This window comes from Onychostoma macrolepis, chromosome 13 (genome assembly GCF_012432095.1).
Source record: "Onychostoma macrolepis isolate SWU-2019 chromosome 13, ASM1243209v1, whole genome shotgun sequence".
Classification (NCBI taxonomy): domain Eukaryota; kingdom Metazoa; phylum Chordata; class Actinopteri; order Cypriniformes; family Cyprinidae; genus Onychostoma; species Onychostoma macrolepis.
This window is the reverse complement of record NC_081167.1, coordinates 31344018-31361095: the sequence shown is the minus strand read 5'-3', so window position 1 is coordinate 31361095 and position 17078 is coordinate 31344018. Positions and strand designations below refer to the sequence as shown.

General features: G+C 39.6%; 1 protein-coding gene across 1 annotated transcript in view; it reads right to left on the bottom strand.

The window, feature by feature from the left end:
- Nucleotides 1-17078, bottom strand: part of LOC131551974 (NACHT, LRR and PYD domains-containing protein 12-like) — a 291745-nt gene that overhangs the window by 221872 nt on the left and 52795 nt on the right. The window contains 1 exon segment of the mRNA XM_058795265.1: nucleotides 15935-16105. Coding sequence (XP_058651248.1) covers nucleotides 15935-16105 — 171 coding nt within the window.

Below are 17078 nucleotides of genomic sequence, written 5' to 3'. Positions count from 1 at the left end.
CAGGAAGCGTGTGTACATTTGAGTGAGAGTCTTGGGAACCTCTCCACTCTCTGCTGGACTCAACATCTTCTCCAGAACAGCGGCTGAGATCCAGCAGAACACTGGGATGTGGCACATGATGTAGAGGCTCCTTGATGACTTCAGGTGTGAGATGATTGTTTCGGCCAGACTCTGATCACTGATTCTCTTCCTGAAGTATTCCTGCTTCTGTGGCTCATTGAAGCCTCGTACCTCTGTCACTCGATGGACACACTCAGAGGGGACGAGATCAGCTGCTGCTGGTCTGGAGGTGATCCAGATGAGAGCAGAGGGAAGCAGATTCCCCACAATCAGGTTCATCAGCAGCACATCCACTGAGGCTGATTCAGATATATTACACAGTTTCACTTTACTCTTAAAATCCAGAGACAGACGACACTCATCCAGACCATCAAAGATGAACAACACTTTATATTCATCACTGGATATTTCCATTTCTTTAGTTTCAGGGAAAAACACATGAAGAAGATCTGAAAGACTGAGTGTTTTGTCCTTCATCAGGTTGATTTCTCTGAAAGGCAGTGGAAATATGAGCTGGACGTCCTGATTCTCTTTCCCTTCAGCCCAGTCCAGGATGAACTTCTGCACAGAGACTGTTTTTCCAATGCCAGCGACTCCCTTTGTCAGCACAGTTCTGATGGCTTTGTTTTGTCCAGGTAAAGGTGTAAAGATGTGATTGCATTTGATGGCTGTGTCCTCTGTTGCTGCTCTCCTGGATTGTGTCTCAATCTGTCTCACCTCATGCTCATTACTGATCTCTCCACTCTCACTCTCTGTGATGTAGAGCTCTGTGTAGATCTCATTCAGGAGTGTTGGGTTTCTCAAGGCCGCTGTTCCTCATACAGACGCTCAAACTTCTTCAGCAGATTTGATCTGAACGTGTTGAGGACTTCATGGCTGGAAAATTAAAATACCACATTATTACATGAGCTACAGAGGTAAATATACAGAGATTCCAACAAATTCTGCTTTTATTTATTCCATTCTTTTTAGCTGAATAATGCTTTATATTATTTGAATTTCATTACATTTTTCATGAATATTATGTAAATTTCAAATTTATACAATTCAATAAGGTAGCTTGATGAAGGTCAGTGATTTATATTTTCTTCCTGTCCTTAACATCAACCTGCAAAAAGGGACTACGTGTTGGCTAAATCTGGCGCATTTTATATATTGAATGTAATATTAATGTGCATTGTCACTGATTAAATAAAATAAATGAAAAATGAAATGAAATATTGTAAACTATAAACCAAAGTTCTTTCATAGACACACAGCTCTGGCTCTGATCTCTACTGATGAACAGATTTAATGATAACATTAATTTTAATAAAGAACATTTAAAAATAAAACATTAAAATCACTTTATATGGAGGCTATATGGTCCTATTGTTTTAAATAAAATTCTAATTTTTATCTTTAAAAAAAAATGTTGAAAGGGTTCACTTTGTTCATTCATTATTACAAATTACTAATAAAAAAGTTATTCTTACATTTACATTATAAATATCATAAAAGATTTCACAGCAAAAATACTTTACTTGATAAAAGCATTAACTATCAATCAGAGGTCATGAAGTATACAACAGGTTTATCAGCAAAGCTCTGATCGTGTTAATAATTTATAGGCCCTAGAAATGTCTATATCAAATATGATACAGTGGGCTAATATATTCATAAATAGACATTTATATTATTGTTTAAAAATATTACAACAAATGTTTTAAAAAATGTAGCTAAAATGTTGTAAGAGATTGCCAAACAAGCTTTCTATTTTCAATCAGTTTATGAGGATGCAAACATTAAAATAAAAAATAAAAGTTATGTTAAAAAAAAAAAATCACAAATTTGTATTATTTGTGTTCTATAAGATCAAAAATAGCAATAAATGAATTTTCTTATATCTCTTTATGGTCTTGTCATTAGGGTTACTATAGTATGTATGTAAAGTACCTGCATCCTGGAGAAAGCTCTCGATCTCGGGGTGTTTGTGTTTGATTCATGATGAAGAGTGAGATCTCCAACACTTACTCAAACTAATCATTCAGCTGAACGATCCCGAGACTTCACTCAAATACACAATCTTAGTCTTATGTTACACAAACGCTGAAATCAACCACAGACAACACGAAACAGCAACGAAACCACTTCATTCGCTTAAAAACAAACATATCAAAGAACACACGTCCTTCCGGAGAAAAGTGAAAGTCCTCTGCCAGTGACGTCACACGCATTCTTCTTCTTCTTCTTCTTCGAGTTTAATGGCGGTTCAAACCATCTTTGGTGCAAAATCCGCCACCTACTGAGAGGCTTTGATATCAGGAGAGAGAGAAAACAACTACCTTTCTATATTCTCTTATATAACTTTGTTGCTTTAAAAAAAAATTAAATGAGTTTCATAATCTTTTAACTGTTTAGTATATTCTGCAAAGTTAAAGAGTTTATTCCAACAGAAATTAAGTCATTCTTTGAATTCTTTGAATTCTTTCCCTTTCATATGCCATACAATTGATTAGTACAGTTTCTGGAAGTCCACATTTATTGCACTGACCAGAATCTTGTTTCCTATTATCTGAAGTGATTTGTTGAGGGCAGAATGACCAATTCTCAGATGAGATATTACTGTATATTCCTTTCTGTTGCCATAACTAACTCGAACTAAACCAACTTGTTTTTGTATATTATACAAATGCTGTCCTTTATTTCCTTTGTGTCACATGCATTCTCCACCTGCATGTAGCCTATAACCACACATATCAAAGCAGACACCAAACCAGATATTAAAATTTTTTGCACTATATTGCCTTCAAAACTCGATCAGTACCCCCCCCCCCCCTCTAGAATTTGAACTAGAATTTACTTCAATGCTGTATTTCTTTATGCATTATTAAAAATAAAAATAAAAATAAATAAATACATTTTGCATTTAACAAATATTGAATGTTATTCTCTTCATCCGTGATAGAGAATGCAAACACCGTGAGAGCATCACTACCGGGAGCAGAAAGAGTCCGACTGCAAGCGGCTTACTCTCGCCGATCGGTCTGTGCAGCGCTGCATGAAGTCAAACGCACCTATCATCTCTCAACCAGGATTCCAACACTTCAAACACAAGCATGTTTCTCTTTCTCTTCTATCTTCTATTTCTGATGATTTATGAGGTTTGACTGAGGGGGGACATCATGCGATGTCAATACTGTTACCGTTATTAAAGTGCCCCTATTATGGGTTCATATTTTGGTTTTGGGAATCCCCAACAACAGGTTGACATGCATGCAAGGTCAAAAAACACTTTCATTGTCTTATAATATGCATTTGTTTTTTCCCTTTTTTGCTTAATGACTCCCAAACGATTCGCTCAACGATTCATTTTTCCAAACTCGACCGGACCGAACAACTAACACAACACACACAACTAAATACGTATCTTGCATGCTACAGTACAGAGCACATGACAGCAACAGATTTTAAAATAATTACTCCACTTTCAGAATAAAAATTTCCTGATAATTTACTCACCCCCATGTCATCCAAGATGTTCATGTCTCTCTTTCTTCAGTCGCAAATAAATTAAAGGTGGGGTAAGTGATTTCTGGAAGCCAATGTTGATATTTCAATTCACCAAAACAAACACGCCCCTACCCCAAAATGGTCTTGCCCCTATTTTGATAGCTCCGCCCCACACATACGTACCAGGCGTGTGAAACAAAGCAAAACCAATGTTACACAGTGTCTACACCGGACACAATCGGCACGACAAAATACTGTAGAACTCATTATAATCAGTGAAGCTGTCTACACTGGATGCTGCGCGGTTCGACACGACAAATCCCTGACAGAACACTGCTGCTGCGATCTATTTATGACGTGTTGACACAAATTTCAAATGACTTGCGACGGTCGCTTTATCGCGTCCAGTGTAGACAGACTTTAGCTGTGTCCAGTGTAGACACAGTGTTACTCACCTATCGAGAAGAAACATAGCAACCTCGGCGTCTGATCGCAGGTCTTCCTGCTCCTTGAGTTCTCTCCAGCGCTGGAAAGCTGATCCAATATTTACACGGGTCTTACTTCTTATCTTATCGTAAGCCTTCTTTTATTCCGCAGACGTTTTCCACTTTCGTTTTTTATCCTCCATCTCTATCTTTCTGTCGTCGCCCGGCTCAACTAAAGTCCATCATGTGCACTGAGCGCTCTCTTCTCCACATCATGAGTAGACACGCCCCTTACTATTGATTGGCTACAACTTTGTTTTGGTACTCGGCCCGACTCAGTTTTCTAAAGCGTTTTTGAAAAAATACATACCCCACATTCCAGTATTTTTCTCCATAGAGTGGACTTCAGTGGTGATCAACGGATCAAAATCATCCTACATCGTTGTTTTACCTTTTTATTTTTTTTGTAAAGGGTGTTCGACCCTCCTTGCACGTTCACTTTGTAAACACTGGGTCGGTGCTTCTGCAGCGATGTAGGATGATTTTAAAGTTGGAGGAGAAAATGAGTCGGGAGTTTTTCGACATACCCTAACTGTACTCAGTGCAGAGCACAGTGTCTTCTCCACAGGAATCCACTACAGTGTTTGAGGGAGGCGAGGTTCAAGTTCTGCCGGGTCTGCGCGTGCAACAAGTGGGCGGGCATAAATATGCTAATGTTTCATGACGTCAACTTGAAACAGCTTAAGATTTGTTTTAAGAACGACTCGTTTTCATGACTGGGAGTTGACTCTTTCTTTTGAAAGACAATAACTTTATACACGGTGCACTTTCAGATTTAAAACTTTGCAGGATGTTTTCATTCACTTAGAGCTGTGTTACACACTGCATGAAAGCTCATTTACAAAAATCCATAACAGGGGCACTTTAATATCCTAATGATTTTTGGCATAAAAGAAAAATGTATTGTTGGCTATTGCTACAAATATACCCGTGCTACTTGTTATGACTGGTTTTGTGCTCCAAGGTGTACTGTACGCAGTTCTATAGAGATCCACCAGATGGCGCCATTCACTGATAAACCCATTATTTAGGAACCAACAAGCCATTATATGGTTTATCTATGATAGTTTATATATACACACACACTAGATCTAGAATAAATCAAAGGCACGGATCTGTTCTGTGTCATTTCTATCACCTCCGGCTCTAGTTTTTCCAGTATTCAGTGACCCATGAAGCACTGCAGATGATAAAGTGCAGCTATATGTCAGCGGTGTGTGTTGAAGGAAGGTCTGTGTTCGGTGTGGCGTCTCTCTGACAGACTCATCCAGCAGCTGCAGGCCTCTCCTCCAGTCTCCAGTGTCCACATGAATATGAAGCAGAGCGCTGACCACAGCCGTCCACACCTTCAGGTCATCATCAGCAATGCCAGTGTCTAGAAAACACACCAGAACCAACCATCACATCACTAAACTCTCACAGCCAGCTATATTCATAAAATACAATGCCATAAAACCTTCTGTGAGCAAAACAATCAGCAACTCGATCCCTGTAGGATTATTTGCACATCATTTATTTTCAGGAAAACAGATTCTTCCAGTAAAACATAGTACGCATTTTATTCACTTTCCAGCTTTTCAAAAAAATGGCTAAAATATATTTTAAAATGTATTTCAGGGGAAGAATATGCATTTCCAATCTTACAGCAGCCTACATTTAGACTAAATGCAAATGTGGATGGAATACCCCACCAGAGATCAAAAACAGATTTATAATAATTTTATAATTTTATATATATAATATTTTGGGTTTTTACAGTATAAAGCATGTTCAAAAATATAATTTTATTTTGATCATTAACAAGCATGCTCCTTTAAAAAAAAAAAAAAAAAGTTAAATACTGGGATAATCCGTGGTTTTCAACTACACTGTCTGACCTTATTCATGAGTGGGATGCTGCATGGGCTAAAGCCAGACAAACCAACTTAAATCCTGATTGGTTGTATTTCAAACAGCTTCGTAACAAATGTACAGTTATGATTAGAAAGGCAAAAGCAGAATATTTTCTAGATAAAACTAAAAAAAATTAAGTTCTGGAAAAACAAAGTTTGTGAATGGTAATAGTTCTGTTTCAGGTCTTCCTAATTGCATAACAAAGGATGGTATTAAAATAGTGGATAAATTACAAATGCTTAATTGTTTTAATAGCCACTACACTGAATCAGAGTCATTGTTTCAGACTAATAATTATACCACTGTAACTTCTGAATTTCTTAATGCATAGCGTCATCTATGGACAACAGAGTTTGTTTTCAATCACATTACTACTTCTGAAGTCTGCTCTGCATTACAAGACCTAGATGTGAATAAATCGTCAGGTCCTGATCTTATTGAACCATTGTTTTTAAAATTAGCGGCTAATATAATTTCACAACCATTGACATATCTGTTCAATCTTTCCCTAACAACCAAGGAAATTCCATAGATCTAGAACTCCGCTTCTGTGGTTCTGTTGAAAGGGAGTGACCCTACTTTATTCAATAACTATAGACCTATTTCAAAGCTATGTATCTTGTCAAAACGTTTTGGAAAGTTTTATCAGTGAACAACTGACACAGTATTTATATTCTCATAAACTTTTGTTTATCAACCAATCGGGATTTTGTAAAAAACATAGCACCATTACGGCTGTCTTAAAAGTTTTAAATGACCTTGTGGGGTCCCTAGATGAAAGACACCACTGTGCATGTCTTTAACTAAAGCATTTGATACAGTGGACCACAAGATTTTGTTAGATAGGCTTAGAAGTGTTGGTCTATCAGACAATGCAGTCTCGTGGTTTAATGCTTATTTAAAGGGAATAACTCAATGTGTGCTTGTGGAAGGTATCAAAACAGACTGTGGGTACGGGAGTCCCCCAAGGATCTGTATTGGGGCCATTATTATTTACTATATATATAAATTGTTTAGATGTTAACATTGAAAATGCAAGGTTCCACTTTTATACAGACGACACTCTCATCTATTGTTCTACTCCTACACAACAACAAGCTCTGGGTGACTTACAATCAGCATTTGATATTATTCAGGCAAGGTTTTTTACTTTAAAGTTGGTCTTAAATGTTGAGAAAACAAAATTTATGTGGTTATCAAATTTTTGAAATTCTTTAGATAGTTCTGTTGTTCTCTGAACTCTACAGAGTATAAGCACCTGGACATCATAATTGATGACACACTGCGTTTTAATTCACATATTAATTATCTGAGACTAAAGTTGAAGAAACGGCTAGGATTTTATTTCAGAAATAAGTCTTGCTTTTCATTTAATGCAAGGAAGAGGCTTGTGTCTGGAACTTTTACCGATTCCTGACTACGGAGATGTAGTGTATCAGCATGCCTCTTATCTTCTTGCCTCCTTGGAAGCTGTATATCATGGTGCTTTAAGATTTTTTACGGATTGTAAATTTTCTACACATCATTGTACACTATATAATAGAGTTGCCTGGTCTTCACTTGCTGTTTGAAGGAAAATGCATTGGTACTTATTGATTTACAAAGCTATTCTGGGTTTTTTTGCCATCCTATCTCTGTTGTTTGGTTCAACCAAAAGTAGTTGTTAACTATTCATTGCGTTCCCAGTCTTTTTATAATTGTTATGTACCTTCAGCTCGAACTAATTTAGGTAAAACTGCATTTGAATATGCTGCACCATCAGACTGGAACTCTCTTCAAATGAAACTGCGGCTAAATCAGTTGGTGTCTCTTAGTAATAACAAAAAAAAAAAACTTTTGTGTGCGATAGAAGATGATTTAATGATCTGCAAATGCTTCTAATGCTGTAATATTTTATTGTTGTGATGTATTGTTGTTTGTAATACGTGTATTTGTATAACTGGGTATAAGTGTCCTATCTTGGCCAGGACAGTCCTGGAAAAGTGATTTTTAATCTCAGTGAGGTTCTCTCCTGGTTAAATAAAGGCAAACAAACAAACAAACAATTGTGCTGTTTTCTGACTATAAGTTCACCTGGATTCACTCTATATTCAATACACATGCACGGATTATTCATCAGTATAGGTCTTGATAGTTTCATTAATTTCAGTAAAGTGGCAGCTGTTTATTATAGCTAGTACGTTATTAGCTTAAACCACTTATGTGAGATACAAGCCTGAATACAAGATACAATCACGCTGATTCGGCTATCGAGGGGGCCGACTGTCCGCATTGCGAGCAGCTTCCCCTGTGTACGCTTCGCTCCCAGAAGGCTCTCTTCGAGGAGGGAGTCTTCGCCAGCGTTCCCCGCGGTGCTGGCCCCGCTTCTGCCGAGGCGGAGCAGCAGCTGCTCTCGCGGGGTTCGCAGCTGGATCTGGTGGGGGGAATGGAGACAGGCGAGTCCCTATCTTTTTCCTCACCCGCCAGATCCCCCCGCTCTTTGGGGTCAGAAGCCCGTTCTGCGGCTACTTCCCTCCGGGGAGCGGGCTTGATGCTCCGCCTATCTTCCTTCGAGGAGGTTGATGTGGAGAGCGTCGAAGATTCGCCCTCTCAGTCGCCCCAGTATGAGGAGTTGTTGGAGGTGGTTACTCGTGTGGTAGCCAAGTTAAACATCGACTGGCCCGCCGAGAGACAGGCTGAACCGCAGAAAAGTAAATTAGATGAGCGGTTTCTGCGAACTAAGCCGCCACCTCCACGCCGGAGCCTGCCTTTTTTTCCCCGGGGAAACCACTCTCGGCCCGCGTATTCATCCCCGCCTCTAATTATTATGGTAAAGTGGCAGGTTTGGGCGAACGCGGTTATAGAGCGATGCCGCAGGTAGAGCAGACACTTGCCAGTTATCTGTCCCCCGACGCGTCTCTAAAGGCTCCGGTCTTACCCTCCAGGCCGCTAAGAACAGCATCAGCGCTGGTGGGCAAGGGCTACACGGCAGCAGGTCAGGCTGGTGCGTGTCTGCACACGATGGCGGTGTTGCAGGCGTACCAAGCCGACCTGCTTAAAGAGCTAGATGAAGGCGAAGATATCAAGGCAGATGACATCTCAGAACTTAGGAGCGCCGCTGATTTATCTTTCCACGGTCCATGGCAGCTCTGGTGGCGGTGGAGAGGCATTTATGGTTGACCCTGTCAGATATGAAGGAGAAAGACAGGGTCTTCCTCATGGATGCCCCGCTCGTGCCTTCTGGTTTGTTCGGCGACGCCGTCAATTCTGATTACCAGGAGGCTCGTAAACAGGCGGCGGCGTTCCAGCAGTTTCTCACTCGCCGTTCTCTAGCTCTGGGGACTCCCGGATGGGGGCAGTCCCAGCTGTGTACCAGCTCCTCATACAGAGAGGTTCAGAAAGCGAGGGCCGAGGCTTCTAAGACGAGGCCCGACCCGAGGGCGGCAGCGATCTCCAGCGAGCATATATCTCACGGTCTTCCACCCGGAAATGTAGTAGAGCTGAGATATTCGCCACCCCCTCAGGGGTCTCTACAGCAGTTAGCTTGGTTATCTCCAGCCGGTCCTCCGCTACAGGGCACCGAGCAAGCAGCTCAAAGCACTCCAGAAGCCAGCCTCGAGAGGCTGGTTCCCTTAGTAGATTATTTAGCAGCGTGGAAACTACTGCCAAATGTATCTCGTTGGGTCCTGCAGACTGTAGAAAAAGGCTATCGTATCAAATTCGGCGCTCCACCACCGCCATTCAGCGGGGTCTTTTCTACACTGGTGGACCCCTAGCAGGCTCTGGTATTAGAACAAGAAGTAAATACTCTCTTGAGGAAGGAGGCCATCGAGGTGGTCCCTCCTCGCGAAACCGGGTTCTACTGCCTGTACTTCATTGTTCCAAGGATGGGGGGTTGCACCCAATTTTAGATCTACGTCAGCTGAACTGCTCAGTCATGTGACTGAAGTTCAGGATGCTCACTATCGAGCAGGTCGTGTCTCAGATTAGGTCCGAGGACTGGTTTGTCACGATAGATCTAAAAGACGCATACTTCCATGTCTCCATCCTTCCCACTCACAGGAAGTTCCTGAGGTTTACTTTCAGGGGCGAAGCTTACCAATATCGGGTTCTTCCCTTCAGCCTAGCACTCTCACCCCGTACTTTTGTAGGGGGGCTTTGATCTCCTCGTGAAGCCAGTCACTCAGGAACTCTCGCAATGCAAATGTCATGCCGCAACACAATAAACTCTATAATCAGACAAGAAGATCTGAGAGAAAGACCATTTGCTCATCGGTCCATTCACCCATCCTTTCCCGCTGGGCACATAGTCCTGGTCACTGAAAGTTGACAAAGAAATTCCAAGAACTCAAGCTGCTACTCTTACATAAAATATTTACTATATCTTCAGAAGTCATGAGCGTAAACTCTTCATGTTTGGTATCAATTTTACAGTCTCAGTGCAATTGGAAATGTGATCTCAGTCCCATATCAATAGAACAGACCAAAAATAAAGATCTCAAATCTGAGAGAAATTCTGTTCTTATGGTATGGGTTGCGCCCCGATAAGGTATTTTGCTATTTTTATACCCCAGGTCAGATACGGCCTTCAGGTCATTTCATGTCCCAGCAGCTGGCGCACCAGATACTCGTGTGGTCCCAGGATAAACTACTCTGCAACAATTTGTTTTGTGAAAAGCTATACAAATAAATGAATGGAATTTAATTGTCTATGGAAAACATAGAAATCTGACATGTCCGGATGTGTTGGGGCCACAATAGCCCTTATCGTTTGGCCTATTAAAATATATATTGTTTTCCCCTTTTGATAACTTTTTCTAACATGACAAACTATTTTTTCCCGCTCCTGGTAAAATGTACAACGTTTTTATATTTTTAGTGATGACTAAAACTAGTGTAAATGTTTTGCGTTGTTTTATATTGTGTGTAATTGCATAATTTATTTATTTTCATTTAATAGAAGAGAATACGACTCGGACGATTGAATGTGTGTTTGTGTACTTGTTTAACCTACGTTGTGGGAGCAAGCGTTCTCTCAGAGAGGAGCATGAACAACTTTGCATGGGGCATTTCATTGGAAACCATGAGTAAATTACTTATAAAACACATTAATTATTATTATTATTTTATTTTTTTTTGTAAGATGTAAGTTTTCTGTGATGGGTTAGTATTAGGTTGTAAAATGTATGGTTATTTGTACATAAAAAACAATAGGAACCTGTGTAATGTACCATTAAGATAGCTAAGCAAACGTGTGCATGTGTGTGTGTGTGTGTGTGTGAGAGAGAGAGAGAGAGAGAGAGAGAGAGATGGTAAGGGGGAGAAAGAGAGACAAAGGAGCTTTTCCAGCTTAAACTAAACACATTTTTTTTTTTTGTAAACCTCTCATTCAAAGAATGGTCATCCTCGCACGAGGAGGACTTTTTCTCAAAGAAAAGTGTAAGGGAATTTTTATACATTTCAATTCAATTCAACTCAAATGAGCTTTATTGGCATGACTTGCACAGCATTGCCAAAGCATCGTCCATTACATGAACAAGGAACGAACGATTATGTAGTGGACAGCACATTCCAGGGCCCAGTTTATGGCGGGGCCCCTCTCTGACCACAATAGTGGACAAAGGTTTGCTACATTTTGATTGGATCTTGGTGGACTAACATAAGCAAACTGTCCAACGCCATCAGATAAAGATGCCAGGACAACAGCCAGACACCTCTTAGAGGGCAAGAAAAAGACCTTTCGTAAAAAGCCCGGAAAGGACAGGACTTCACATTGGTCAAATACAGTTTCTGCCCTTCACCCACCAACAGACTGATTCCTAAGGTTTTGGACTGTGACTGCCATAAAAATTCCTTAGGACCTCTGGATGCAGCAGCAGTGGGTGAAACAAAGAGAGATCACAAAGTTCCATCCAAATCCATTCATAACTATGTTATCAAACCTTAAACTGATGCAAACTACAACACACACATCATACTTATTCAGAGAAATAAGTATTCTTAGTGACAGCGACGTGTAGTGCGACATCTTACACAAACTCAGCTGTTGATGGACAAATGAATGCATGCATGACAGTTCAATCTTCTTCCATCATGTTTGGACTTAATGTGTTCGTAACATTGCCAAAGGTATTCTGGTTGTGTGTTTGGTAAGTGAATGATGCATTGGTAAAACTTTTGTGACACTTTTCTAACTTTGTGTTTGGACTATGCAAATAAGTTCCACAGGAGGAAAGAAGGGTGGGCCACACCGTGTCCCCCACTCTGATGGAAACAGCCAATCACAGCATGGAAATGGAGAAGCGCCAGATTGCAATCTCCTCCTCATCGAAAAGAGATAAAGGTACCTTCCCAAAAGACACTCCTTCGAGTTCTGAGTCTGAGTCCTGTTACCAGGAAGGCAGCAACAGATCAACCAGATCTGAGTCTCCGGCCTGCAAGGGTGAGACACTAACAGATCAACCAAGTTCTGAGTCTCTAGCCCAAAGAGGCAGAAGACACACAGACATCTGTAACAAGGTTAAGCTCCAGCGAGCCAACCTTCACTCCAAGGTACCTTGGCTTGCGTGTTCCAGGCTAAGGACCTTCTGCACCTACTCCAGGGTCACATCTGCGTTTTCCAGATTCTAGGACCCTTTGGTGCTCCAGGAGATAAGCATCCTCCAGCACTTCGTGTTCAAGGCTGTCGAAACGGATTCCTGCTCCTTTCCCCACTGCATTGTTACCAGCACAACCAGTGGATGAAGTCACCGCCACCGGACTGCTCACTCGACCACAGAGAACGTAACTATCACTTATCCAAACCTCTTCCAGAGACCTTGGAATTGTTGTATATTATCGGTATATGATTTTTCTAATTTACATTAGATATTATATAGCCGATTGCAGTTTAAAGCAAATCTTTCATGTATTTGTTTGATGCATAATAAGGTTCTTCACCTTATTTTTTTCAGAGTAGCAACGATTTATCTTTCCAGATAACGTAGCTCTGACATTGCAACAATCAACAAAATCACTTGCATTTTATGCATCTTATGCACTTTATTCCTATTTCATTTATGGTATTCGTTTAGTAGTTGTTGATTACTCTTGTCTATTTTTTGTTAATAAATTCTATTTTATTACACTTGTGTCTTCCTTGTGTTGAGAATACAGAAAGAGGTTCTACAAGTTAGAGATCCTACCAATCTTTCTTATGTGATGTACTCATAACCACAACTTAATTGACACGTGATCCAAATATCATAGCGTCATTGGTGATGCGAGTACCCATCACTACACCATTTCGCCTCCCTAGGTTGGCGAAAGCAAAAATCACTACAATTATATAATACATAAAACAAGAATAGATCAGTAAAATAATTAAGTTCTTTGTTTCTTGATTTATTTTCATTTCAGTATGTTACATATTTTATTTAAATTATTTTCATACAAACAACATAATATATGTGTGAGCGTGGGTGTGTCTTAAAACTGATCTCTTAATTTCCTTTACTTTTTATTATTGCTTATTCATTATTGTTTTTCTCAAGGATCCCAAAGAGATAGAGAGAGAGAAAGAGAAAGAGAGAGTTTTGCAACTTAAACTAAACACTTTTTTTTTGTAAACCTCTCATTCGAAGCATGGGGTTCCTTGCACAAGGAGGAATTCATTCTCTCTTGAAAAAAAGGAAGAAGAATTTATTTATTGTTTTCTTTCCAGTTCATTATTAGGAGTATTATTTAATTCCTTTTTATACAGTCATCAGAATATATGTGTGGGCACCGCTCATTGTGATATGCTCGTATAGTCTGTTAAAATTGTTTATTTATTCTGTTCATCCTTTTTTCACACACCCATACAGAGAGAGCCCATAACACACCATGCCTTGGAACGCAACCGGCCACGTGGTCTGCAGATGGGCAAAACCTGCAGCAAGATCACTTAGATTTTTTCCTTATTACAGAGGAAACGACTTAAAATACTGTGTCATTTTTGGTCATACAGATAAGAATAAGACGTTAATAGAAACTGTAAAGTGTTCACTTTTAATGGGTCACAAACGTATCCATTCCAATTTAATTTAAATCTAATGTAACAGTCCAGTTTTCACGGTCAATGATTGGTTAACGAGTGTTGGGAGTCGGTCAGGAAAATGAACTGAAAATGAACATCTCTAAGTTTTGTGGCTCCATCACGCAGTCTCTGTTGATTGTGTGACTGTGACGTCTCTGTAGCGGCTCCTTATTCACCATCAGCTGATCCTGACCAAACTGGACTGACGGATAAATACTGAGTGTCCTACAATAAAACACACAGACAGTCAGATATGAGTCTGAGACATTACTGCTGTCACATCACATCAGCAGATCCAGCTCAGAAAACACACAGTATATTCATATTACAGGCAGAGATATGAATGAACAACTGATCATAGATTAATAACAGCTTTAAATAAACAAACACTCACAATAGTCTAATGTCTCCAGTTTATAATGTGGATCGTTCCTCAGATCAGAGAGTAACTTCCTATTAGAATCTCTTAATTTATTCAGAGACAGACTCAGTTCTCTCAGGTGTGAGGGGTTTGATCTCAGAGCTGAAACCAGAGCAGCACAACCTTCATCTGTGATGCCACAATAACTCAACCTGTAGAGAACAATGACACAGTGTGAATTGTAGTTGAAGTGTGTGTAGTTTGTTATTGACTCTGGTCTCAGAGCAGGAGAGGAGATATAATGACAAGCATTGCCACATACTGCTGCTGATAGAATGAGATTTCTGCATGTTGATGCTCAATGCTGCTGTTTGAAACTGTCATGTGCTTCAGGACTGAACAGACACACAGAGCTGAATGTGAGATATTGTTTGATAGTGATATAAGGACGGATCTGTCTGGAGAAACAGTCACTTGCTCCTCTAATAAACACCTACAGGAGGACATCTGCTTCACAGGAGCCACATGTTCCCCATTACATCTCATTTATTAACTCTTGTGATCAAACACTTGATCATTGTGTCATGTTTGATCTCATCTGGCAGCTTAAAACTGAATAGAAATGTGTTGAACTCAGTCGAGATTCTCAAGGTCTTACAAAGTAATAACTCTTGCCTACATGCACTGAGATCATGTTAATGATCTTTTCTTCTGCCTCATCACCTGTTTACCTCCAGCTTTATTGTGTTTGCTGTGTATATTCCACTTTGATTAACTTTCTTTTCTTAAATAATGTTTTTCTCAGGATATGAGACAGGGATGGTCAAGAGATGGGATCTGTCCTGGAGGATCACTGTCCTGCAGAGTTTAGCTCCAGCCCTGATTAAACTCACCTGTCTGTAACTTTCTAGTGATCCTGGAGACACTGATTACTGTGTTCAGAAAGGCTGGATTAACACACAGGTGTACAGGACACTAGAGCAGAGGAGGACCCAGCCGAAACACCGCTCTCCCGGGACACGATTTCAACCGAGGAGGGCCTTTAAATCGGTCCGAGTCATAATCAGTCCCTGTGTTCAGGTGTTTAATTGAGGTTGAAGCTAAACTCTGCAGGACTGTGGCCCTCCAGGACCGAGTTTATATATCCCTGATATAAGAGGAACATGAAACTGCTGATAGAGCAACAAATATATGAATAAAATAAAAAATACTGCTTGTTGTTTTATAGGTCTTGAGGGTCTTTCCTTTTATCAATGATAATGCTGAACACTAAAGTGATTATAACTTTCATTGATCACTGTAATACTGAGTTAAAACTAAACACATTCAGACTCTTGTCTGTTCAACTCTAAACCTCTGAGATATTCATCCTGCAGTAAATCACAGAGACTCTGGATTCATATTTTACACGTTATCTGAAAGTTCATTATTAATCAAACTATCATAAGCAAAGCATGTGATGTAATGGAAATGAATGAAATCAACTTAATCAGTCAATTCTGCTGAGATTTAGTGTGTTTACTGAACATTGCTGGTTTTATTCTTAGAATTGACATTAAAGTATGTTTTACTGAGGACAAAGACGTGTGACTATCACAGAGATCTTACCACAGTGTCTCCAGTTTACAGCGAGGATCCTGTAGTACATCAGAAAGCAGCTTCACTGAATCTCCTACATAATTCTCAGACAGATTCAGTTCTCTCAGGTGTGAGGGGTTTGATCTCAGAGCTGAAGCCAGAGCAGTACAACCTTCATCTGTGACGCCACAACAATACAACCTGTAGAGAAAGATGACACACTCTTCAGGTCTAAAATGTCACAGAACACAAAACATGATCATAAAAAAAATCTAAATTTAACAGCATTTAAAGACCCCTGTGTTGAATATCTTTTAATGTTTTTAACATTGTTTAAAGGTCTATCTGGTGTTTAAATTCATTATTTTTCTCAAAATTCTACAAACAATACCCCATAATGACATCATGAAAGAAGTTTGTTCGAAATCTTTGGAAATTTATTAAAAAATAAAAACATCACATGTACATAAGTATACTTTATATAGACAGGTGTGTGCCTTTCCAAATCATGTCCAGTCAACTGAATTTAGCACAGGTGGACTCTACAATCTACAATCTAGTTCAGAGGATCAGTGGAGACAGCTGCACCTGAGCTCAGTTTGAGTGTCGTGGCAAAGACTGTGAATACTTGTGTATATTTTTTTGTTTTGTTTTTTATTTTTAATAAATTTGCAAAGATTTCAAACAAACGATGAATTAATTAGTTGTGTACTCTGCTTTAAAAGTGTGCAGAAATGTGCTTTTGTGACAACTTTAATGAGGGCTCCATCCATAAACAACTGCGGTTCATTCTAATGAAGCACTGATTTCGATCCTCATATCGGTTATCGGCTCCGATACTGCCATTATCTGCCGGATCAGGTATCAGTCAGACGAGACCGATCCAAATCTGATACTATTCTGTGTTACTGTTAAGCTGCACAAAAGGCACAAAAACATAATAAAGCACCATAAAGTTTTTATTATACTTAATTTGTAGATAAATGTCTATGGTTTTTGCATAAAATGACATTATCTCGCTGGAGTTTACTGTCGTTTCTAAATCATGTTACTTGCTACCAGGTGTCTGTTAGAACAAAACACAGGAGCAGAAAAGACTATAAATTGTTTTTAAGCTGCACAGTAACTGAAATTTAAATCTGTTAAAAGAAAATAAACTGTTGTACAAATATAA